The sequence below is a fragment of the Mauremys reevesii genome, linkage group 12 (assembly GCF_016161935.1).
Source record: "Mauremys reevesii isolate NIE-2019 linkage group 12, ASM1616193v1, whole genome shotgun sequence".
In the NCBI taxonomy this organism is placed as follows: Eukaryota; Metazoa; Chordata; order Testudines; family Geoemydidae; genus Mauremys; species Mauremys reevesii.
In genome coordinates, this window is record NC_052634.1 from 652367 (window position 1) to 678512 (window position 26146).

General features: G+C 40.4%; 1 protein-coding gene across 3 annotated transcripts; it reads left to right on the forward strand.

The window, feature by feature from the left end:
- The first annotated feature begins 220 nt into the window (after window positions 1-220).
- On the forward strand, window positions 221-26058 carry DDX6 (DEAD-box helicase 6). Of its 3 annotated transcripts, none has more exons than XM_039496585.1 (14): window positions 221-618; window positions 4605-5070; window positions 6846-6909; window positions 7402-7506; window positions 8834-8963; window positions 9566-9712; window positions 10233-10327; window positions 11402-11524; window positions 11982-12110; window positions 12560-12676; window positions 14054-14117; window positions 17056-17157; window positions 18488-18667; window positions 21780-26058. In XM_039496585.1, exons 2-13 carry the CDS (start codon window positions 4871-4873, stop codon window positions 18661-18663), a joined length of 1452 nt encoding a protein of 483 aa, XP_039352519.1. In that variant the 5' UTR covers window positions 221-618; window positions 4605-4870; the 3' UTR covers window positions 18664-18667; window positions 21780-26058. The 3 variants fall into 3 exon arrangements, with proteins under 3 accessions (XP_039352519.1, XP_039352520.1, XP_039352518.1); XM_039496586.1 differs by having other exon boundaries at window positions 221-489; XM_039496584.1 differs by lacking the exon at window positions 221-618 and adding an exon at window positions 835-964.
- Window positions 26059-26146: the final 88 nt, after the last annotated feature.

Sequence of the window (26146 nt, forward strand, 5' to 3'; positions counted from 1 at the left end):
CCCCGCTTCACTGACGCTCGGTTTAAGGCGCTTTTTACCCGCCTCTGTGAGAGCGCGCCCGGCCTTCGCCCCGGCGCGCCCGCGCAGGGCCGGAAAGCGGCTGCTGTTCCGCGGCCGAGTTTCGCAGCGCGTCTGGGGCACCCAGTTACATGTGAAGCCTCGTTTCACGCCGATTAGAAATCGCGCGCCCGGCCTCGCGGCTGGCGAGATGGCGGCGCGTGTGCGCGAAGAAACCGCGCACAACACAGCCCGCCCCCCGCCGCGCGGTGCAGCCGCGGCTCCGGCCCCGGAGGGAGGCAGGGAGCCCATGTTGTCCCGGGCAGCGCAGGTTTAAGTGACGCGAGGGGGAGAAGGAGGAGCTGGCGGGCCTCGGGCAGGCCTGGAGGGAGCGGCCGAAGCCGAACGCAGAGTGCGACTGCCCCCTTTAAAAGAAGCGCTGATGAGCGTGGCGGGGAAATGGCCGAGGCCGAGCTGAAGCGGGAGGGCGAGGTGGGTACAAGCCTGAGGAGGCCGCTCCCGCCGCGGGGCCAGGCCAGGCGAGGCGAGGCGGTAACGGGTCACACGGCGTCTCGCGGAGCGCGCTCCAAGCAGGGAAAGCCTGGAAGCGCCTAACAGCAGGTGACGGCGGGTTCTTGGTGGGCTCCGCGTGGGGCGGTCGCAGCGACGTGGGAGCTGGGGCAGGTGGGGAGCGGGGCTGCCGCCCGTGGGGTGAGGGTGCGAAGAGCCGCGTGTGGTGCGGGACACACCGGCTCCGCCAGGAGGCCGCTTCGAGACTAGCGCTGAGGTAACGGGGGCGGACCCAGGGGCCGGGCCTGCCAGCCTACCCGGCCGGGAGGGGGAGGGCACACGGGAGGAAGAAGGAAGCCGCCATCTTGGAGCGTCGAATCGCCATAACAAGGCACCAAGCGGGCGAGTGCGAGGACTTTTTTACTCGGGAGAGCGGGCAGCGCAGCCGGCGACGGCGGTGAGGCGGAGGCTGGGGGAGTGGCCTTCGGGGCTGGGCATGGGAGCGCGCGGGCATCGGCCTGTACTTTAGTGAGGCGTGAGGCCTGCGGCCTGCTCTGGAGAAGGGCCTGGGCTGGGCGGGCCTAGCGGGCGGCCACCCCGGACTGGGGGGGGGTTACGCTGCGGAGAGACTTGATGGGTCTCATCCGCCCCCCATGGGGGGCCCCTGCAGGCGTGTTGGGGCACTGGGGGGGGCGAGCGCTTCGCCAAGGGGCGGCGCTGCGGGGTGTGCGGATGGGGGGGGGAGGCCGTGGAGTCGGGGGAGGCTGCTAGCCAGCTGCTAGCCTGACCTTGCGGGGTGCGGGGGGCTGGTGTTTCACGGAGGGTCCCCCCACCAGCAGGGTTGGTGTTTCTGGGGAGCACCGCCCCCCTCGGTGTCTGGGGCCCGGAGGGGGCGGGGATGGTCTTTTGTTTCCCCGGCGGATGTTGCCGGAGTCGGGTGCCCGCTGATGTTGCGCACATACATTTTTAGGGTTGTGCCTGTTCCTACAGGCTGCTCCTGTCTGTTCACAGATAAACGCGGCGTGTATACGTTTGTTGTTAAACTGGGGCGCCCCTCGGCTGTGGTGGAGCCGGGCTGCCCCTGTTTTTGCCTGGTGAAATAGCCTCCTTCCCCAAGCTCTGCAGATACCGCTCCGGACACTCATACTGTCACTGCCAGGCAGAGGCCCATGGCAATGTGGGAGTGAAGCAAAAAGTGTTTAAGCTGCTGCGCTCCATTGTTTCGGAAAATGAAACGTTCAGATATTTTTCGCGGGGAGGTGGGGAGAGGATGAGAATATGGTTGGAATTTCTATACCAGGGGTCGGCAACCTTTCAGGAGTGGTGTGCCGAGTCTTCTTTTATTCACTCTAATTTAAGGTTTCGCGTGCCAGTAATACATTTTAACGTTTTTAGAAGGTCTCTTTTCTATAAGTCTATAATATATAACTAAACTATTGTTGTATGTAAAGTAAATAAGGTTTATAAAATGTTTAAGAAGCTTCATTTAAAATTAAATTAACCTGGGCTTGTGGCCAGGACCCAGGCAGTGTGAGTGCCACTGAAAATCGCATGCCTACCCCTGTTCTAAACTGATTGAAGCTGCAGTGAGGGCCTTATGTTAGAGGAAATGTAGGTTGGTTCTGGAGCAGCCCACCTTGGCCTCAGGACTTTAGAGGACTGTTTGCTTGAACCCTAGCAAACAATGGAAGACATGGTTCCTGGGGTCATTTAAAAAGATCCCCTAATTTTGTATTTGTTCATGTAGCATTGTGTGCTCTTTTTAGGCAAAAATCAAAGTTCCTCGGGGAAAGGAGGCTGTTTACTGCAGAAAGAGCAGTGGCAATGTGTAAGGTAGCAGCTTCCATAGTCTGCATACGTGGTCAAAATCAAGAAAGGAAATGCTTAGAATAGGGGTGGTGAGCTTTGCTAGTAGAGGGCACTAGCATTCGAAATGGTAGGGTTGCTTGTCCCTGAAATTTTAGGTTTTTTTTTTAAAGATTTATTAAATATAGTTTTACTTTATTACATATTATACTTCAAAGTTTTGGAATCCTACTGTAGGTGCGGATTAAAATATTTAAAGGCATGTTCCCAGGTAAAATAAAAATGAAAGTGGGTACTAACAACACATTATTAAAAAATTTTAAAGTTGAATTTACCTCTTGCTGTATCTTTCTCTGCTGTTTTTATGGTTTGTTCTCCTGTCCTAGCTATATGCTTCGATATCTGAGTTGTAGCACAAGGGAAATGTCTTAATCCAAATAGTGTTTCCCTTTACTTCTTAAAAATGAAAATATTTTTATTAAAACACTTTACAAGATTTTTGGGTCAATGGCAGCATCCCTGTAAATTAAAGGTACTTGAAAATGACATCCATCTGAAAATATTTCACCTACTCATAACAGTGTACCATCTAAAATGACCGACTCTCCCAGAGATTGGAGGAAAGTGATTTTTTTTTTAAAGATTGCCTTGTGCAGTTGGCAGTTCTTCACATACTAATTTTAATTGTTTCCCTTCCTTAATAAGTTGTTGCTCTCTTTACTTTGAAACAGAAATAAAGGAAAAGGGGAATGTTTGGGGGGAAAAAATAAACTTGATTATAAAACCATAAAAGTTGGCAGAAAGACTCAGGAGCAGGTTGTAGTACCTGAAACTGCATTTAACTGTTTTTGAAAGTGACTAGATATTGGTGTCCCTTTAAGGAATGTTTTTGTATTTGAATTCTATGAGTGGATTTTACATGGGTATGGGGAGAGGTATCTTATAAACAGCATTTTTATAAGAATGCAGTAATCAAGCAATGCTGCCTTTGTTTTGCGTTTATTGTATAAAATGCAGCTGCTTTGTGGTGATACTTAGTATATGTCAAGCCTGTAAATCCTTTTTTGAAAAGGCTATTGATAGGCTTGTAGAGTTTACTTGTTAGTAACAATTTTAGGGTTACTTCAAACAAATTAATCTTGCAATTTTGTACTTTAGTTATTCACTATGAAGAATGTGTGTGTTATCTTGTTTGCTAAACAGTCAGTTATAGTTAATTTTCCAATACTCTGCCACTAACTTTAAATTTGTTTTGTACGTATCTGTTTTCTGAGAGCATCGGGCAGGTTTTTCAGTGACACGCTTATTTTGAATGTAACTCAAAGGGTGTTAGCTCAATTAAAAAATTAAGGGGCAAATCTCTATTAATACATTTGTATCTGAATTGCTATCTCTAATTAGAGAACTTAACCACTGTGAGTAAAATATATTTTTTGTTGAGGTTTTGTGAATGTAATAAAACAGGAAGCTGTTTTGATTCACTGAGAGTGAAGGACTTGGTTTCACTATTTGAAATTGAATTTTTTTTTTAAATTGTACATCTTACCTGTTAAACCAGCTGTTAAAATTAAATCTCTACTTAAACAGAAATAGAATTTATAAGTTTCAGATTTCCAGTGTGTTTCAGATTGCTTCAGATTTTCATCTTGCTTACTGTATTAGTGTGCTCTTCTCTCCCCCTTCTCCTCCAATTGAGATATTAAAGTAATTGCATAGTGCCCCTCACCCCCAGTTTTCCCTATAAACAGCTGCTGTGTTCTGCCCCAGAGGTGGCTGCACTTCAAGCTTGGGTGAAATAATCTCTGTGACTCATACCTATGTTTCTGGGGTATCGTTAATATTTGTAAAGCACTTCATTACATAAAAGATGTTAAGTATACATTTTTACAGAAAGCAGAGAGTCCTGTGGCACCTTATAGACTAACAGAAGTGGGTCTTCACCCACGAAAGCTTATGCTCCAATACTTCTGTTAGTCCATAAGGTGCCACAGGCCTCTGTCACTTTTTACAGATCCAGACTAACACGGCTACCCCTCTGATACTTGACATTTTTACGGAGTTCCACATGATGCCATAAAATGATAGTTGTGGGCTCAGTTTTAAGTAGGGAAGCTAACTTTTGGTTTATTTGTGAAATGTGATCTTTCGGGTGCCTTTGTTTAAAGTACTGAGGATTTGGATGCTTGTTCTGGTAGTGCTTCAGTTAAAGTATTGAAATCGTTTGTAATAATAGTAATGAGATATTTTTACACAGTCCATGTATTAATTGTTCTTTTCTGCATCTTTTTCAGACTGAAGTGAGTGAATTCAGATATAATTCAACTTTGTTAGAGGGCTTTTTTTAAAAAAAAAAGTTGTTCCACGGTTCATCAGAGCAAGTTACTACTTTACTATTGAGTGACTTACAGGTGCTTGCCTGCATTGCAATAAAGGACTCATATATTGAGCAAGACTTATTTATCTCTTCATTTTGGAGAGTCTAATAAACTGTTATTACAGTTTCTGTACTGACTTTCAAAGTTTTGAAGTCTAAAAAGACATCTTTACAAATAAAAACATGAGCACGGCCAGAACAGAGAACCCTGTTATAATGGGTCTATCCAGTCAGAATGGGCAGCTGAGAGGCCCTGTAAAACCAAGTGGGGGCCCAGGAGGTGGGGGGACACAGACTCAGCAACAGATGAACCAGCTGAAAAACACCAACACAATCAATAATGGCACTCAACAGCAAGCACAGAGTATGACCACCGCTATTAAGTAAGTATTTGCATAAATGTTAAGCAGCATCTTAAACAATGTTTGAGTTACCAGGCATTGGAGAGAATTTAAGATTTCTTGTGTTGATATTTAAGTTTTATGTCCTGTTGTTACTTTAAAATTCAGTGTAGGCGGTCAGATGAGGAATATGAACTACTGATAATTCAGAAATGTGAAATTAATAGACATTCTCTGACAGATTCTGGTTATTTATCAGTTGTGAGAATTAATAGTTAAGGCATTTTCTCAAGTTGTATACTAATGAAAAGCATAGGTTGATGGCCTACCTTAATTTATTTTCTTGATGGCTTTTCCCCTAAGAAACACCACCTCATCCTGATCACTTGTTCAGGATCGATGCTAGGGATGAGGGGAAGATGTGGAGTCTATTGTAGTTTAATAGACGTGTATATGACCATAGCTTAATACAAGTGGCAAGTTGTGACATAATGGACCTTAAAGTCACTTTGTTCTGAGTATTGTCTTGTGTCTCTGTCCCCCACCCCACCCATACAACATACACACAGTTCAGTTACATGACATTTAGTAGATATTTCTCAGTAAATGCTAGAACTAGAGCTAAATATTTTAAAACTGGGAATACCAGTTTTTTATTTGACCTAAACCACTCCTTTTCTTTCATGGGGGGTGATTTACAAAACATGATTTAAAAAATGTCTGATCCCTCAGTTTTGATACCTGTGCAGGTTTGAATGAAGTGTACCTGGAACAAGTGCAACACTAAACTCTCTCACTCCCTCTCCCCAACTTAGGAATTTCTGAAAACGCATTATAAAATGTGGATTTGGGAATTGAAACTGGATTTGGACAGTTCTTTCCTCCAGTTTCCGAGTTTTGGTCTGTTATAAGAACTAGACACTTCTGTATGGATTATTTTCTTCTGTAGTGCATGAATGAAAACTATAAACATATTTATGCTTTAACTGCTTTAGTAATTTTGAAGAAACTGCATCTCAGATGAAAAGAATGCAATTCATAAAAGCGGTCCAACATATAGTTTTGGTTTAAATAGTCAAAAATCTTGTGTTGCTGAGAGTCTGCCTATTAGAACATGGTGAACTGATTATCAGCTGGGAGTGGGAAGAAAACTCTTCTCCTTTTTCCCCCCTCATGGTTTAGCATTGTACAAATTAGACAAATGAATTGTAGGTTCTTACTGTCTTTCAAGACATTAGCTATGAGCACTTGACACTATTGGGAGCAGATACAGGTTATGATGGACCAGTGCTTTGTTATCATATGACAGTTTCTTATAATCCTATTTTTTCCAAAGGTAAGGTTGGCTAATGTTACTTGTCATGTTTGGCTCTGAAATAGTGAGGGGAACTTGATGAGGTGAAAAGTTGTTGACCATATTTGCTAATGGTTAGAGTGAGTAGATAATCAGTGCTTGAGAGACTCTTCTCTTAAAGTTGTCTAAGATAAGAGCAGCATTTCTGGGTGAAATAATTAGGCCAGGTTCTTTGGCACATTTACTACATTGCACTATTTAAGTGGATGCTGTTTAGAGAGAAGTATAATGCTCCGAGTTTTGGGAATTCAGGGACTTCTGAGTTCTAATTCTTGTTTTATCATGGTCCTCCTTGCCTTGGGTAAATGGTTTAATGTCTGTACTTCAGTTTCCACATCTGTAAAACTGGGGAAATAACCTCTCAGGCAGGTTAAGGTTTTGTGTTAGTTTGTGCAGAGTACTAATTGTTACTAAAACAGACTAGAATTATTTAGGGATATTAACTAGTGCCTTCACATTGCAGACCTGGTGATGACTGGAAGAAGACTTTAAAACTCCCTCCAAAAGATCTGAGAATCAAAACTTCGGTAAGGATGTTTTAAAGGTAACTGTAAGCATGGGGTTGAGGATGTAAGATAAGTTGCAGTGACAGTGTGCTAACAGTGAGAGAATTCATTTCTGATCTATTTTTAAACTTAATTAGAAGTAGATAGTATTATACATTCTTAGAGCTACTTGGCAAATATGTTTCCCTTCTCTCTCAAGTATGTTGAAACTCCAGGATATATTTTTACTTTAAGAATACTACAGGATGAAGGTTATTAGTGCTTTTACTGCAAAACAGATACAAAGTTTTAAGCGTGTATGCAGTTTACTTTGCTTGGTCCCCAGTAACCAATACTACCTAATTATCCGTGGTTGCACTACACAGATTTTTGTGAACTGCTGTATGATGGATGGTTGGAAAGGACTTATTACTCCATTTTGCCTGGTCTTTGGCCTGGATTATTCTGTTGGACCAGTTTATGGGGATAATTTGTATGAACTGGTCTTACTGTTCTACTTTCTTAACTACTCAGGATGTGACCTCCACAAAAGGAAATGAGTTTGAAGATTACTGTCTGAAACGGGAGTTGCTGATGGGAATTTTTGAAATGGGCTGGGAAAAACCATCTCCTATTCAGGTTAGTACAGAGCAGATTCTTTGTGCCACATGCTGATTGCTTTATCTTAGATATCTGTCAGTCATTTTGAAGTTTTTGGGCATCCTTGAGGTTTTGACACTAAGGCTTTGACAGTATAATTTCTGAGAAACTCACTTCATACTTAACTAAAAAATACCTAGTAACATAAAAATTAGGCTTTTTTTACCTTTTAAAGGCTTGACATATTCTTCTGCTCATCATAGAGAGGTTTGGGGGTTGTAGGCCCCAATTGGCTAAGATAATTCCAGTGTGTAAGTAGTCTCATGGACGTCAGCAATCTTCTCTGTTCACTGTTATGGACAAACTTAATAGCTCTGAGTCCATCTAAGCACCACAGAGGTTGTCATCACAAAAAAATCTCTGTAGAATCTTACTGCAGTTCATCTCACCCCTTAGTTGCAATTCTGTGCCAGTCTAATCACAAACCTCTCAACAGAGGTGGGACAAAAGGTGACTGAGATGCACTTCAATAGAAGCTAGTACAAGCCCCCAGTAAAGTCCTCTCACTCTCTTGTTCTGATGTTTCTCTTGTTTTGTGATCTGCAAATTATTTTCTATTTTTTTTTTTTTAAATTGAGCACTGGAGAAGGATTAAAGTACACACAGTTTGCTGTTTCACCTCATCATGGGGAATATGATACAAGGCATTCTGAACACTTATCTTCACCCAGGCTCTAAGTCTTAAGGAATGGTTTTATACTTTTTACTGAACAGCAGAAAGAAAAATACTTCTGGTTTTTGAGTCCGGAGCTGGCTCCATAGATAATAAAACCCTCTGTTTTCACAGTGTAATGTTAAAATATATACACGGTCTTGAAGTCACGCAGACAGTTTTCCTTACTTCCTACCTAGACCTTTTTTGGGTCTAATTGGTGTCTGGAATGGGGATTAGGTTGGAGAGCCCTTCTCTTCCCATGGGATAGTTTGATAGCACCTCTCCCCCATCTCCTTCGCTGTACCTAATATGTGTACACCCTGCACATTAGGATCATTCCTGTGATAGCTGTTCCATTTAGTCTGCCTATGACCAGGCTAGACTAGTGGGGCATTGATAAATGGGATACTGGGAGCAGTTTTCTCACAAGTGGGATGCTGAAAAGCTTTTGCTTGATCAGTCTGTCTTTGTGATGAGGCTGGTGTACTTTCATATATAGGGTCTTATAACTCAGTGTTGCATTGGCAAGTTCTCCTGTCCTTTATCGGGGTCAGTGTTAAACAGGGCCTATATATATAAAAATTTAAAAAAAAGAAAAAAGCTGTAGTTGAGGTTGTTTTACTGTTGCATTGTCCTGTGCTTGCTTTTCAGGAGGAGAGTATTCCCATTGCTTTGTCTGGTAGGGATATCTTGGCTAGAGCTAAAAATGGAACGGGCAAGAGCGGAGCCTACCTCATTCCCTTACTTGAACGGCTAGACTTAAAGAAGGACAATATACAAGGTGAGCTGAAGACAGGTTTACATGAAGCTCCATCTACGAAGTAACATGAGTAGCCTGGCTGCTGCACGCCAGTATTGGTGGGATGAGATATTTGAAGATTGTAGGCATCTGTGTAGCTTGATGGCCTGCAGATTTATACTTAAAATTGGTGGCTGAATTTTTCAAAGCAACCTGGGGATTTGGACATACTTTCAATTAAAATTAATCCCCAACACTGCTTTGAAAATCTCAACTACTATAAATTTCTCCTCATCCTTGCTTATATGCCCTGAAAAGAAGTGTGGTGTACAGGTGGCTGGGGTATACAGGTGGCTGGGGTACAAGTTGTGGCTGGCACTATTTAATAGCATGCAAGGAATGCCAGTGCTTCAACACAGTGATATTTCCTTGTCATGGGAACTGCATGGGTATTCTTCATGACAAGTCATTAAGAATTTTCATAGACCTCCTTAAACCTGCTAAAGTTTAGCTATCATAGAGTTAGAGTGCATGTGTTCATTAGGATAATCATTCTTTAATGCCTTTTTTAACTGGGAGGAAGGTAGTATTAAAAGATAAAATGCATCCTCTATGCTGAGGATTTTCTGTATCTTCTCTTTCAGCAATGGTGATTGTTCCCACTCGAGAACTAGCATTGCAGGTCAGTCAGATCTGTATCCAGGTTAGCAAACACATGGGAGGTGCCAAAGTGATGGCAACAACAGGAGGAACCAATCTGCGTGATGACATAATGAGGCTTGATGATACAGGTTAGGACACTTCCCAATTAAGATTGCTGCTCTTTAGTGGCTTGCACAGTACTGGAAAGCCTAGCACTAAAATCTCTCTCCCTTTCAGTTGTTGTTGTCCTAGCATTGGCCTTTTATGAGCCAGGCTGAGATTTTATGCATCCATTCTACATTCATCTCTAAGGACTGGTCTTTGCGAGCTTCCAGTTTGCAGGAAACGGGGGTGTAAATACGCTGTGTGCTAACTGTCCAGGTGGACTATAGGTTCTATAGTGCACTTTGATCTACACAGTTTTGAAACAGGAAGACCTCTGAGCATACTACAGAACTTAGAGTGAGCGGGAACGGGGTCCATGTAGATGATTAGTACGTGTCAGGCTACCTTGAGGTAGATTTACACCCCAATTTTCCACAAACTTTGTACAAACAAGCCCTTAAAGTTGGCTTGGCTGACAATTACACTAAGCCAATGTTGTGTATTTGTACTGTTTCTTATCCAAGCAAAAATTCACCTAACTGTATTTTCTTTTAAAATTTACAGTGCATGTGGTGATAGCTACCCCTGGGAGAATTCTGGATCTCATCAAGAAAGGAGTAGCAAAGGTTGAACACGTCCAGATGATAGTACTGGATGAGGCAAGTTGCTGTCATAATGATCTGCAAAACATGGAAAGATATTTAACAGGAAGCTATAACAATGACATATCTCTGCAGGCCTGCTCATTGAGCATTGCTGGCCATTAAAATGGTCAGACTTTCTGTAGACACCATAAAGCTGAGATTGATCCATTTCTGCATTTTTATTTTGGGGGGCGGGGGAGTCGTTTGGGAGGGAAGAGTTTTCAACATGTACTTTTCTCAGAGACTGATAGAAGCAAACTGATAGGGAAAGTTTGCTTTCCCCTTATTTTGTAGGACCACTGAGCATTAGGTTAACAATCTCTTCTGAAAGGGGTAGCTCTTACTCTTCCATTTAAAATGACTGTAATACAAACCTCTCAGTATAAACTGATATACAAAGATCTAGTAGATTCATAGTTTCCAAGGGGGCTTACCTCCTGTACAACACATGCCATAAAACTTCCCCAAAATAATTCCTAGAGCATATCTTTTTAAAAAACATCTGATCTTGATTTAAAAAATCCACCACAACCTTTGGTAAACTGTTGAAATTGTTAATTATTTTCACCATTAAAAACATTATGCATAATTTTCAGTCTGAATTTGTCTATCTTCCACTTCCAGCCACTGAATCATGTTCTACCTTTTTCTGCTAGATTGAAGAGTCCATTGCGCGCGCGCTCTCTCTCCCTGTGTGTGTGTCTAGGAATTATTTTGTGGAAGTTCTGTGGCCTGAGTTGAGGTCCAACTAGATGATTGCAAGGGTTCCTGCTGGCCTTAAAATCTATGAATTCCAGTTGAGGAATGGGAAATCTCTTCTGCTCTTCCTTCTTCAGTCTGGTATAGCTCTTAAATTTGAAGAGTTGGAAGTGAGGCAGGATAAATTGCATTTCTCAGTGTTTGCAGTTGAAGTGAAGCTTTTCCCTAGTAGGTAAATAAAAAGCCGTCCATGAAGCATTATACTCAAAGCAAGCTTTCTACCCCACAAGTTGAGAACATAAGTTAGAACATTAAATATAACTAAACATTAATAAAAAATATCCGGAATTTGGTGTATGTGTGAGATATAGTTTTTCCTTCTCATTGCAGGCAGATAAATTACTGTCTCAGGATTTTGTTCAAATAATGGAGGACATTATTCTTACGCTACCTAAAAACAGGCAGATTTTGCTCTACTCAGCCACTTTCCCTCTTAGTGTACAGAAGTTCATGGTAAGTTGTCTCTTGATGCCCATTTGGGTATGGAGTGCACGGATGTGTGGAGACTTTTCCCTCATGCACATAGGTAAATGTGCATCATGTAAACTGTCTCATCTCCCCCCCCTCCCATCTCCAATGTGATTTATGCATGGGTATTCTAAGTTGCACTCTGGATTTAGTTTTGTATCCTAAAAAACATTAAATGGGAATATTAAATAAACATACATTGTACATAGTCAATATTAATAAGAGGAAAATAATCTCTGCAACTGCGGTCTTGGGATGCACGCTGCTGTTTGGCTTTATCGTGGTTGTGCTAGCATAACTATGTTGACAGGTGATGCATCTTTGTGTATTTGATGCGTCTCAAATATTAGGATAGTAGGTTAGGTAAGAAAATACTTGATTTTTGTGAGTAGACAGGCATGTCTTTTCTACTTTAATTTAATTTGAAATGCCTCTGTTTCAGAATTCCCATTTGCAGAAACCCTATGAGATTAACCTGATGGAGGAATTGACCTTGAAGGGAGTTACCCAGTACTATGCCTATGTAACTGAGCGGCAGAAAGTACACTGCCTCAATACGCTATTCTCCAGGGTAAGTATGCTACTGGGCAGTGTGATACAACTAGAACACCAGTCTGATCCACTTCATTTATCCATCAGAACATAACTTAATGGCAGAGAGATCCATTCTATCAAGAAAAGAGATTTTCCTTAACCTAGTGTTTTTGTTTAAAAAATGGCTTTCTTTAAATGAACAGTGGACATCTTGGACTACTTACTTTCATGCTGTAGCTTTGAAATTTGAAGCCCAGGATCTTTTCTGAAAATGCATATTCTCTTGCTGTACTATTAAACTGCAGACCTCCTGATGAGAGAACTGTCCTTATCTTCTCTTTGCAGCCAGAAGAGTGAGTGACTTCTTCTAGCTGGAATCCCAGATGCATGTTTTGCATTCCTGAAAAGGATGCATTCTCCTCAGGTTTCAAAGCTTTGTAAGTAAAATGCTGCAGCTGTTTAACACCTCTCTCTCTCTCTCTCCAGCTCCAGATTAACCAGTCAATCATTTTCTGCAACTCCTCACAACGGGTTGAACTGCTAGCCAAGAAGATCTCCCAGCTGGGCTATTCCTGCTTCTATATCCATGCTAAAATGAGGCAGGTGAGTCTGAAGCTATACCAGTTAGTTTGAAAGCAACTGATGATAACTTAATACAGGTGTGAATTAGAATTTTAATGTTTAGTCCAGATTTGCTAGTCCTTCAAGAACTGTAACTTAAAAGTGTTGTACTGTTTAACATTGACGTCATCTCAAGATGGGAGCTAGTTTAGTTAAAGAAAACTTGATCATATTTCTTGGCACAGCAACTCAGTCACATGATATTGTTACTAATATTAAATGTCACGTCTCACCAAACTATCAAAAATTGGTGGTAGGTTCAGATGCCATTGGTAACTAAATTTCATTTTGAAACCTTGATTCCAATTTATAAAAAACAAATGTATGTTAGAATTTTTCTGCTGCTACTTCTTGGTAAGACAAATAATCCAAATACTCCCTGGGCTGTAAACAAATTTATATGGTGCTTTCTGGCTGCTCTCAATATTGATTGTTCATTGAAATCAGAATAAAAAGTTGGTTGTTGGTGGCACAAATCAGACTTCCGACTAACTGATCTTCACAGCACAACGCAGTGCATATTTGTTTATGCATCTCAGGCCTATAGTTTATTTAAACTGGTTGCCTAAGATTAATACTACTTGAATTTTTTTTTTCAGTGCTGCCAAGGTGGTGCCTTGGTTATTGATATGTAAAAATAAGAGTAGTGAGTGAAGACTTGAGTTAGCAGAAAGAGACTGTTTTTTCTTCATACATTGATTTATAACACAAATTCTGAATCTCTAAGCAATAAAGTAAATTGAATATTTTTACTCAACAAATAACCCATTGTCTTGAAAAAGACTTGATAGTCAAAATATCTGGAATGAAAATAAGTAACTTTGCAAATTTTAGATTTTCTTTAGGACTTCTGTAATCTGAGTGTACTACTAGGAGACCTGATTTCTAATCCCAATTGATTTATTGTGACTTCAGGCAAATCACTTAATCTGTCTGCTTCAGGCCTTCTGTAAATACAATTTTTTGTGTAGCTTTTCAGTAGAGAAGCCAATGTAATTTAAATTCATACAAGCCCTTTGTATAGACACTCTTCTGTTAGTGCTTTATATTCATGTACTTTAAGAGGCACTCTTAAACAGATTGTCCATCCAGGGGGATTGCATCAATTAATCTGCATTAGTTTCTGACCAGTTTAGTTAAATATCTATACCCAAAAGTTGTACCAAAAGCCTCTTTTTTTTTTTTTTTTGTGAAGCACTTTATAAAAAGGATGAAAGCACAAGAAGTGCTCAGTATTATTATTGAAGAGTGTGTTCAGTTTTGCATGTTCCAGTGTTTATTTCAGCTCGTGGGGGAGAGGAGTAATAGGATCCATGTTTCCATTTGTAAAAGCTGCTAATATTTTTTCTGCTTTACCAGGAACATCGTAATCGTGTGTTCCACGATTTCAGAAATGGCTTATGCCGGAATCTTGTTTGCACTGGTAAGTGTTTCCTTTCTTTAATTTTTGTTTTAGTTTTAGTAGTAAAAACACTGTCTGACTTCTAGAGGTTGCAACTGGAACCAGACTATATACACAATTCACCTGCTTTTTATCATAATGAAGAAAACTAATACTTGCCTTCAGTGATCAGAGTCTTTCAAGACTATTAGAAATGTCAGGCTGGAAGGGACCTTGAGAGGTCATGTAGTCCAGCCTCCTAGTGCTGAGCCAGGACCAAGTAAACCTAGACCATCTCTGACAGGTGTTTCTCCAGCCTGTTCTTAAAACTCTTCAGTGAAGGGAATGCCGGAGTCTATTCCCAGAGCTTAACTTCCTTTGTAGTTAGAACGTTTTTCCTGATACCTAACCTAAATCTCCCTTGCTGCAGATTAAGCCTATTATTACTTGTCCTGTCTTCAGTGGATGTGGAGAAGAGTTGATCACTGTCCTCTTTATAACAGCCCTTAACGTAGTTCAAGACAGTTGTGAAGTCTGAGTGAGGACTTCTTTTATCAGGGTTAAACATGTTTAGTTGTGTTAACGTTTCCTTAAAAGTCAGTTGTTGTTTTTTTCCTAAACCATTCATCACTTTTGTTGCTGTCCTCTGGACTCTCTTCAGTTTGTCCACATCTCTCCTAAAGTTTGGTCTCCAGAATTGGATGCTTATCTCCAGCTGAGGCCTCAGCAGTGCCAAGCAGAGCAGGACAATTGCCTCCCATGTCTTAATACGGGGCTCCCCTGTTAACACACTCCAGATTCTTAGCCTTTTTCACAACTGCATCACGTTGTTGACTCATTCAATTTGTGATCCACTATAACTCCCTGATCATCTTCAGCAGTACTATCCCCTACCCAGTTATTCTGTATTTTGTAGTTGTGCGTTTGATGTTTCCTTCCTAAATGTACAACTTCACGTTTATCTTTATTGAATTTAATCTTTTTGATTTTAGACCAATTCTCCCATTTGTCAAGATCATGTTGAATTCTAATCATGTTCTCCAAAGTGCTTGCAACCCCTCTGAGCTTGACATCATTTGCAAATTTTATAAGCTTACTCTCCTCGCCATTACCCAAGTTTTTAATGAAACTACTGAATAGTACCAGCCTAGGACTGACTCCCTTTGGGACCACATTAGATTGTCCAAGTTGGACAGTGAACCATTGAACTACTCTTTGAGTACGATCTTTCAACCAGTTATGCACACCCTCATAGTAATTCAATCTAGACCATGTTTTCTTAATTTGCTTATGAGAATCATGTGGAACTGTATCAAAAGCCTTATTAAAATCAAGGCGAGTAACCCAGACAAAGAATTAGATTTGTTTGACATGATTTGTTGACTAATCCATGCTGGCTATTTCTTATAACACTGTTTTGTTTTTGGTTTTTTTTCCTCCTCCTAGGTGCTTATTTTAACAAATTATTAAACGATCAATTTGTATCTTTATGTAACATTATTATTTAAATATTACAGTAAGATTGAGAGAGAACTCTTAACAGGAGATTTCAGGCATATATATGCAAACTGTGACAAAATAAGGACAAAAGGCAAATGTTAAATTCTCCTGCCCTCCTCCTCCAACACTGACTTGGAATGTTTTTGAGGCATTCATTATTTGCATATTATCGTGAACCATGTAGCGTCCTTCATGTTTATGCTGAGTTTTACTCATGTTCCACCTAAATGATTGTGTAAGAGTAATTTAGAAGACTACCCTTTGATTAGTTTTGCGTTTAACACATGAAGTGCTTTTAAGGCAGTTATGTACTTTACATAGGATAATTTTTGGAGCAGCTGAAGCATAACAAAAAAAACTTGTTTAACCTTTTATAATAACTGTAGCATCTTCCTTTAGGGCCTCTTACTTTATTAGTTACGTAGTCTGGCCAAGCTCCTAGTATGCTGCAGAGCATCCCCATATGTTGTAGGTAGCCGTCATTACCTTGCTTCATCATAAAGTGGTGGTTAGTTTTTGAAAGGATAACTACCACCAGAGTGCATGACAAACTTGATACTAAAGTAATTTCTACATAGAGCAGTATAGCTTACTTTTACACACTATTGTGTCAACTATTGAGGATCAAACTTGCCTATGAATCCTTCTTGTAATTTAGCTTTTGCCACAATCTTAGTATTTTTAATATTTATACATGTAAAATATTAATTAGTTGAAAAAGTATGTAGGTACTCTGTCTGCACTAACTTTGTTCTGTTACATTTGTGGGTTTTTTAGATAAAATTAAGGTAAATTGATTCATATTTTGGAAAAAAAATTAGTGTTCTGTTTTAAACAAACACTTAAAGAACTGTGTGAAACTGTGCAGTCCTGCCTTCATTCAGTCTATTGTCAGGATTCCCCCACTGCGGTAGTTGCTGACAAGTGGTGTTGCTGACTTCATCAATTCAGTACATGATTGGAAGCTTGTATTCTAAGAATAGTGACTTAACTTCTCTAAAATGCACCAGAAGTAAGGCAAAATAGTTAAATTAGCTGGAAAACAAGTTGTATAGGCCTTTAGAGACTCGATTGAAAATGGTGTATTTTCCCTTCAAGGGGAAAAAGGGTGTTGTGAAATGGATGTTCAGAAGTAGGCAAAATGCTAGAGGAGTTGTTCATATGAAGGATCTTCAATACCACGTCTGGAAAGCTCGTGTCTTGATCGTTCTTCACAATGTTATCCATGCCCAAAATGGGTGAGGGGAAGATTTTTAAAACAATAATTAAATACAAAATAAGCAGCTCTCGCAGGAGAGGTTCACCATCCAGTTTCTTAAATATACTAACGATGTTTTAAGGGTATTTGATCATGCTCAAGTAGCCTCTCCATCCTGGGTAGACTTTTTTTTCCCCTAGCTCCTGTTGTACTCTCCCATTCCAGCTAGTGTGGTGTTTTTGGTGAAATAAAATCCGTTAATTAAATGGAATTCTGTTTCAGATCTGTTTACCCGAGGTATTGATATCCAAGCTGTGAATGTGGTGATAAACTTTGATTTTCCAAAGCTGGCAGAGACGTATCTCCATCGTATTGGCAGATCAGGTGAGGGAAAGGAAGTGTTCTTCAGGGAAGCTGTGTTAATAAATTTACTTCTGCTTTTTATTCTGAAACATTGTGGGTATCTCTAAAATGGCTTGAAATGAGTTGGTGGGTTGTTTTCATTTGGCCTGTAGAAAGACAAACTTAATTCCCATTTCACCAAGGGAAAAGCTGTGTAAAGACTTTCTATTTCAAGGTGCGTTGAAGCATGATACAAAACAGGATTAAATGGTTACGGTATTGTAATTGGCCCAAATATCTGTTAACTTTAGAATATTTTAATCAAAATATATATTCACCCTCCTAAGGCTGACAGGTTCCTTCTCTTGGCAATCTAAGAAAACTACTCAAATAGCTGTGTGCATGTGCATTTTAAACACATACTTTTTTTCTGCGGGGAGTGGGAGAGAAGATTTTTGTTGATACTTTGGGTCATTAACAATAAGACATTTACGATGAATGTCTTGACACTGTGTATATAAATCTTAATAAAGGATCAACAATATTAATGTACATTTTCCTTTTTTCAAAACAGTTTAAACACAACCATAACTTAGTATGAATAGTTACATATATAGACTTACCAACTTTTTTGTTTTTGGGGGAGAAGCTGAATGTTTTTTGGGGTTGTGGTGAGAAGGAAGTTTAAAGAGAATAGAAAGAAAGGAAAGCTAAGGGGGGAGAGGCAAAATGATGTAGTTCAGTTATTAACCTCTGGTAAACACACGCTTGTAGCCATGACACTTTTTTTTTCCTGTGTATACTCCAAAGATTTTTGTCAGATGTCTGTGGATTGAAACTTAAAATTATTCATTCCTAGCTAGCAAAGGCACATCAGAGAGGACTTAATCTGTAAAGTTTGAATTCAGTTGTGTTTGAGTTATCGGGTGAGGGAGAATAGAAAACACTGAATTTTGCACGCCCCCCTTAAAAAAAAAAAAACAAAAAACAAAAAAAAGCCAAACATTGCATACAATTATTGGCTTAACTTTACAATAGAATTTTGTCATTGGACAGACACTAGACAGAGGACAATAGCCTGAAAGGAGACTGTTCAGAAATCTATAGAGTTAATTGGTGTATTTTAACATTGTTTTTCTCCTGTGGGGAGCAGAAATGTCTTTTTTTTTTTCCCCTCTTTTCTTTTCTACAGCAATAAATGGGAATGTGAAACTTGAAATAGCTACTGTACTGATGTGCTTGAGGGTTTGGATTGGTCAGTCTTGTTTGAAACTACCTTTTTTATTACTGCATGATCACATGTAATCTGATCATGTGACAACCTCCAGACTTGTGTGATAAAACTGTCATTTCTTTCTTTTTTTTTGTGAAGGTCGCTTTGGTCACCTGGGCCTGGCCATCAACTTGATCACCTATGATGATCGATTCAACCTGAAAAGTATTGAGGAGCAGTTGGGAACTGAAATTAAACCCATCCCAAGCAACATTGACAAGAGCCTGTATGTGGCAGAATACCACACTGAACCTGTAGATGATGAGAAACCTTAACCATGTGCGTATGTGATTGTTCAGAAAGCCACTGAATTGAAGGCTAGGTGTGTGGCAGTCGAGAAATTGAGGCAGATAGAACAAGTTGATTTGTATGGCTCACTCCACTTCACTTTTCTTACCATTGCTTCTCCTTTAATTTGTTTTGTCCATTCCACTCTGCATGGTTAGCTCTTCTGGGTGAGCTGCAGTAAATAAGGAGCTAACCTTCAGACTAGCTGTTCTGACCTAAACAGGTATCTGAACTCTCATTCTCCTGCATACCCCCTCGTTCAGTAATGCTGTGCCAAAATGCACGAACAGGTGCTGTGAACTCAATGGATGAACTAATTAATGAATGAGCATAGCATGCTTACGATTAATTTATTGTATGAAGCAGACTTTTCCTCACTTGAGAGTTGCCAACTTTTGTGTGTTTTCAAGGTAAGAAAAGAGTTTGCCTGGTTACAAGAAACTCTGAGAAGGGAAGAGGCAATAAACATGGCTCTCTGCTGGATTTTGGACTCTTATCCTTATTGATTCATTAGTATTGGTAACACCCAAAGGCCCTGATCAAGATACAATTGTATTAGGCTTTGTACAGGCCACTTTTTTAAATTTCAGAATTTCAAATGGAGGTGCAGACCCCTTTGGAAATCTTAGATAAAGTCTGCGAACCCCCAGACGTCTGTGGACCACAGGGTGAAAACCACTGGTATAGGCAATACAGTAAGACAGTCTCTGCTCGAAAGAGCTAACAAGGGAGTGTGTCACAAGGGATGAGGGGATGAAAGTAAATACACCTCGTTGTATAGACTAGCTATTGAGTTCAGTTTTTTTCTAGAAACTGGCTCTTCCCAACTGACACAGCTGCTATTGGTTAACTGACTCCTTATAGGGGTTACAGTAGAGGTGGGTGGTGAGGGATCAGGTAATGGCCTTACGGATCAATTGGAGAAGGCTGTTGCATGCATGAGGTTCAGCAAGAAAGAAAGTGTGGAAATGGCTGTAGGAGAAGCTGAGAAACAAGTGGATGAGACTAGCATTACTGGAGTGGAGGAAGTTGAAAAGCTGATGCAATAAGGTGATGTAAATGAGTAGGGAGGGGCAGAGTTGTGAAGGGCCTTGAGTGTGAGGACAAAGTGTTAACTTTGAGCCCTTGTGCTGGTACTCCATTTCATACAAAGGGAGTGTGATGGGTAAGAAAAATGTCTGAGCAGCTGTTTTGAATGGATTTGGGAGGAGCAATGCATGTATGTATTAGGGGTGTTAAAGGTTAACCAGTTAACCGGTAACGGTAAGTCTAATGCTTAACTAACCTTAACCGTTAACCCTGGTGGCCCACACCAGCCAGAGGAACCCCAGCCCCAGTAGTGCCGGGCTGGCGGAAGGGACCCCAACCTGCGCCACACTGGCAGGGCCTTGGCACTGGCTGGGCCCGAGCAACCTCGGTTAACTGTTTAAATTATATAATTGTTTTAACCAGCTCACTTTTTTTTAACAGATATTTACATCCCTAGTATTAATGAGGTCAAAGAGGAGGAGGTTAGAGTAGGCAAGATGGAAAATGAAGGCCTGAACTAGAGTTTTAGCAATGTTATGAATGAAGAAATGGCAGGATTTGAACGTTGTCTGGGATGTATTAGGCAAGGGAAATGCCAAAGATGATCCTTGGGTTATGGAGTAATAAGAGTATAGGAAGGATGGGTGATTTCTGCGATAAAGTGGGGAATGCTGAGGAAAGATGCATTCTGTTTGGGCAACAGTGAGCCGAGCACTTCGCCTGTTAAAATGAACAGATTCAGGCTCCCAGAAGCCTACAGTCTTCCCATTTACTGATCTATTGGAAATGCTGTATTTGCTTATGTAGGCTTCTTGAAAGAGAGAAAAGCTGTGTAGGTTGAGGATGGTTTATTTCTGTAATTCACCTTGGTTGCCACTAGATGTCTCTCTGAAATGGCTTTAAAAAAAAACAAAACAAAAAAACAACCCCAAAATGCTAGTCTGACTTCCTAGCACCACAAAGTGAGATTCTCCTGCTTATGCTTCAGCCTACCCAGCAAAAATGTTTGCAGTTGATGAGGTAAATCCCTCATGTTTGTTTGGAATTGTAGTGCTAGTTAACGTACCCTGAGGCAATAATTCAGCAGTGTAGACCTCCAGAGACTTTGTGGACACTTGACTCCATCCTCAGTCATTGTACTATCTTCCCTATAGATGATAGAAAAGGAGAAAGTAAATTCTTTAGTTTCTCGAAGCAGGAACCAAAACATTGATCAAGAATCTTAATGGATCTCTGAAACAATGCATAATCTATTTATTCTAGAAAGAGCTGCACTGTGAAACTAGATATAGGAGGAGACTATTTAACTTCATAAAACTATTCCAAGGAAAAAATAACCATTTGTTTCCTCACTGGAAATATTGAAGGAGAAACTAATAATTCTGGTCAAGACAGGCTAACTTATACCCATTGTGTGGCTGGTGGAGCAGCCTCCTTTTTGAAGGAAAAAGGTGGTGACTAATTGTAATACCTTAACTAAAGATTTAGTGTACAGGAATTGGTTAAAACAAGTTTTAGAATGCCTTCAGACAGCAGAATGGTGCTAGCATACCTCTGAGAGCTGTCATTGAGAGCCACTGACAGCAGAAAGCCTGTATTGTGGGTAGTCTGAGGCATGGAAATGTAGCCTGCGCTTGTGATTTGAGTGCTTGAGGTACAGGAGGCTTTCAGAGTTGTAAACAAATTGTTCTGAAATCTTTGATTAAAGAGCTTAGCCGCTTAATCAAATGATGGCTTCTTATTTTTTAAAGGAAAGTTCCTTTTTTCCATGCTCTCATCTTTTGGGTGTTTCCTTTCTATCAACCAGTTTGAGTGGCAGCTTCCCGTTTTTGTTACTTTATTCGGCACGCTTATGTTTGCTATAAAAGCAGTCATCAACATATACCATGCTATATCCTTTCACTTAGTAGGGAATGTTAGGCTTGTGTAGCTGATCAAGCAAAGTGACCAGAACTTTAGTTAGCTTTAGCAAAGCTGCTAAATCATAGAACTGAATTACCTTTTTGTGTATTCTTCTTTGATTTTGAAAACAATTTTAGAGAGAACTAACTGCAGGATCTTTGGTTTTTTTTAGGCTTTGATTACAAACACCAGAAGCTGAAGCCCCTTGATCCAGATCTGTGACACATTGTTTCTTTGGGGATATCCTTCTCTTTTTGGGTTTTTCATCTTCTTTTCATTTTGGAACTATGAAGACTAAAGAGCTCAGACATATTTTCTTTTCTTTTTAAATTTGGCAGCAAGGAAGAAAGAAGATAAAAGAAGGAATACTTTTGTTTTTTTCACTTGTTTGCACTGTGTGCTGATTGAACATTAGTTGCACTAAACTGCTGGTTTTAAATTTTTTTCTTTTGGGGGGCGCAGGGGCAGCAGCAGCAAGGGAAGAAGAGAAACCCTGAAAAGAGAAGAAACTTGATGAACAGAAGTTTGTCTGCAATTTCAAATTCTCCAACAGCTGACTGAGTGCATTTCAACTTCTCCCTGGTTACTCATCCGTTTTTAAGCTAAACAGCTTGTTACTTATTCGTGCAAAGTGCCTTATGCTATGAGACCATTCAGAATATCACCTTTCAGATACAGCCCGTGGAATCAACAGCTTTTTTTCTTTCCAGGTCAAAAATTTCCAACCCTTCTCTTGCTCTCCCCCAACAATATTCAAGCCCAGGGCCGTGAGATGAAACGAAACTATCAGTAATGTAACACCTCTTTTGTTTAACTTTTTTTTTAAATTGGAGGAGTTGATATGCAACTGCAGTTCACCCACACTGTAAATACATGTATTTAAAACAAAAACAACTAAAAATCTGGGCTGATTAGGTGCAACATCATAGCTCTAGAAGGAAAGAGCAGCCTATCATCTTTTGCAGGAGCCATATGAAAAGTTCATATGCTTTAGCAGAACACTAAAGACTGGTTTCCATAAGTCTCCATTCGTAGTTACAGCACTTGATATGTAGACTTATTTCAGAACCATGGCCCTCTTTCCTCTGGCACAGTGTCCCATTGAAAATAGGATGTGTATACTTGTATAAACTTGTAAATATGTTTTTTCTGTTTTGGGTTCATATATAACTTTTTTTTTTTAAATGAAAGTTGCTGGGGCTAAAGGGATTAGACTGATTATGGGAGCAGCTAACGGTGAGAGGGGCTCAGTTTTCTGCAACACTAAACACCTGAAAAGTGCTCTGACCTCTATGAAGAGCAGGCCTAGACAAGTGTCCCTTGTCAGGGTGGGTTTGCTCTGGTGCTTGCAATATTGTCCTGTACCGCTCTTTTTGGAAAAGACTACTTGTTGGGTTGGAAAAGCCTAAAAATCCATAGCTTAACTTGTTTGAGGTACGCTTTGATTTCCCTCTTAAAATTCCAGGAACTTTACAAGCTCTGAGGGCAAACACCTGTGTTCCACCTTGGCATGAGGGAAATCCAGCTGCTATCATTGTAGCTAAGCAGAGCATAGGTGTGAATTTGGGTTTAAAAGAAACAATAGAAAACCAACTTAAACTGCATAAACTGATCATTCTGGAGCTCTGTTGGGTGTCTCACATCCTGCAGCATTGTGTATACTCTGCCCAAAAAACCTTTATATAGATTTGAGCAGGAAAAAGCAAATCCTTTAACTTGTTAACTCTGAAGCCACAGAAAGCTGCTTGCCATCTTCTATGTTTTGGCATGAATTGCTGTCTGTCATTCTGCGTTGTATATTGCTGGAGAATGCTTTATGGTCAAATAGTGTTGCTTTAAATTGTGCCCCTCCCAACATGCTTGATGTTTGGCCTGATCTACAGGCAAAAGGAGTGAGACAAATCAAAACCAGTAAACTTTTTTTTTTTATTTTAATTTCGTTTTAGCCTGTTCAACTACAGTTTGTCAGGAGGCACCTGGATGAAAGCAATCCCTTTTGGTCAGTTGTACTTCACATATACCGATGCTGTACTCACACCATGCTTGTTTACCTGAATATGGATATGGGAATTAATAATTTCTCCCCATTTTGACTATAAAAAGTGAAATTGTTTTGGGTTATTTGGGGAGGGAACAGGGGAGGCAGATTTATCCATTAAACTCCTTGAGGATCAGAAATAGAGCCAGGTGCCTCCTGGTGACAACTTTCAAGGTGAAAAGTGTGCGCCCCTCTCCCCCCAATATCTACAGTGACTGTGTAATAACTGTAGCAAAAGCTGCACTAAAGTACAAACTCAAGAGCTTGGTCACAGGCCCTCTGTGAGCCACTTATCAAGTTGGCAGGTACCAAATGTAAACTAGTTTTAGGGTGCTTTTGGGGGGAGGGAGGGAGTTTGTGGGTAGTAAATTTTGACCAAAAGTAAAATCTTGCTCTTGTACTGCAGCCAGCTTATGATTTTTTCAGTGAGACAGAAGAGGGATCATTTTAGTGCAACAAAGATAAAAAGAAAAGTGAAAATAAAAATTCTTATGACAGAGCATGCACATGCAATGAGAAAACAATAGCCATGCTGAGAGTCAAAAGTGTGTGCTCTGCCTGGATTTGTGATAGGTTAGCCTGGTGCCATGTTCTGATGGTCCCTCTTGAAGCACAGAATTTTTAAATTGAAAGTATTAAAGTCAGCCTCTGAGGATTGGCACTTACCTAGACTATCAGGGGCACCATTTTTAGGTGGCTTTCTCTAGAGGAAGGAAGCGGTCTGATTCTGGTGCTAATAGGCTATCTCTAAAACGTACATGAACTTGCAAAAGGAAAGATGCTCCAAATAACTAGGCAAATCCTAGTCTTTATTTCTCCCTCATCAAGGAGTGTGTAAAACTTGACTGTCAGGTTTCTTCTGGCTCCTTATTTTTACAGACTACTTGCCAACATTTCCATGTATTCATTATTTCAGAGCAAGTACCTGCTTTTAATAATCCCCAGGTCAAACATTTGTTCTCTGTGGTCAAGTTCTTAGTGGGATATTGAGACGTTTACATGCTTTTCCATCTTTTTCCCCCAAGAAGGCAAAAAATTACATTGTTAACCTATAAATCTGATATTAGACCCTGTATCTTTAAATCCCACAAGTGAAAGGAGGTGGTAGTGAAATGGGGGCACAAGTCTGTAGCCAGTTGAATCGTGACTAAAAATCTAGACTGGCTTCTCAAAGTGTATTGTACAAATGCACTGCTGAAGCTGGAGGGTTTCGCCAAGGGGAGGGGGGTGGGTTGGTCGTAAATATTTTCATTTCCAGAATGAGATGGGAGCATCTTTCCTTTGCCTTCTGCTTTGTGTCTGTTTTTATATGGAGCTGGGTGAGAACATGAAAGCTCGACACAAAGACCTTGCATACATGTTGGCATCAAATCATCTCATTCTGACTAACTTTGTTCTTTATTTTAGTGGTGGGGAGGGGGAGGGTGTCTGCACCAAGGATTTAGAAATGCTTCAGATAGTTGTATTCCATCAGTGACGACATGCTGGCATGAAGAGACCATCATTCAGCCTTTCTGTTTAAAGCCTTTTTCTAGTTAGTTTTTTACAAATATATGAACTTCTGTCTCTTAATGCCAGGAGTCCGATTCTATTGGTGTATTATCCATTGCCGGCAATGGACTTGATGCTGCCGGTGCCAAGGAGCTTATTGGTTCACGGGAACAGAGTGAACTCTGCTCTCAGGGACTAGAATAATGTTGCTGCCACTGCAAAAGTTTGGTAAAATTAGTCCAAGCCAAGAATATTTGGATGCCATGACCCTTTTAGTCCAATTTTAAACCAAGACTTCTCTTTACAACAAATACATGGTCTCTGGAGTGAAAAGTATGTCAGACAGATGAAAAATGGGTACATGAGGAGGGTAGTATGCCTTATAGCTTTGCTCCCTTCACTATTCTACAACTTAAAGTATTCCCCTATTTGAAGCATTATTAAATTCTTGTGTAGACAAAATTGGGAATGGGAGGGGGGAGGGATAGGGTATACTAAGATACAGGCTTGCTGTATTTTAACCATTAATTGTAGGGAAGGGGTGTCTGGAGAAAAATAGTCACTGTTCCCTTTATTGAAACAAACTGGAACTTATTTAAAAAAAATTTTGTTTGCAGTTCAAATGAGTTTATAATCCATTTGTCCCCTGTTAAAAGGGCTGTGTTCCACTGATAAGTGAACAGGGTGGACTAGAATTTTGGAACATTCAAGGGAGGGAGGGGAAAAATTGGCTTTTTGTTTAATTGGCAAACTGTCCAGTAGAGCTGAGTTTTTTCCTTGGGAATGTGTATATCTGTATGTACATGTGTGTTGGAAGGCTGTGACTATGTGAAAATCTTCACTGAGTTCAGAGTACAGAAAAGATGAATGATAAAATCCTGATTTTGTTGATTAAGCTCAATAAATGCTCACTGGAACTCCAGATTTGTCTTGGTGTCTGTTTCCTGTTGCTTTTATCCTTTAGACAAGTTTTCTGTACTACTGTGCAAGAAGTTTCATTCCTATTTTCC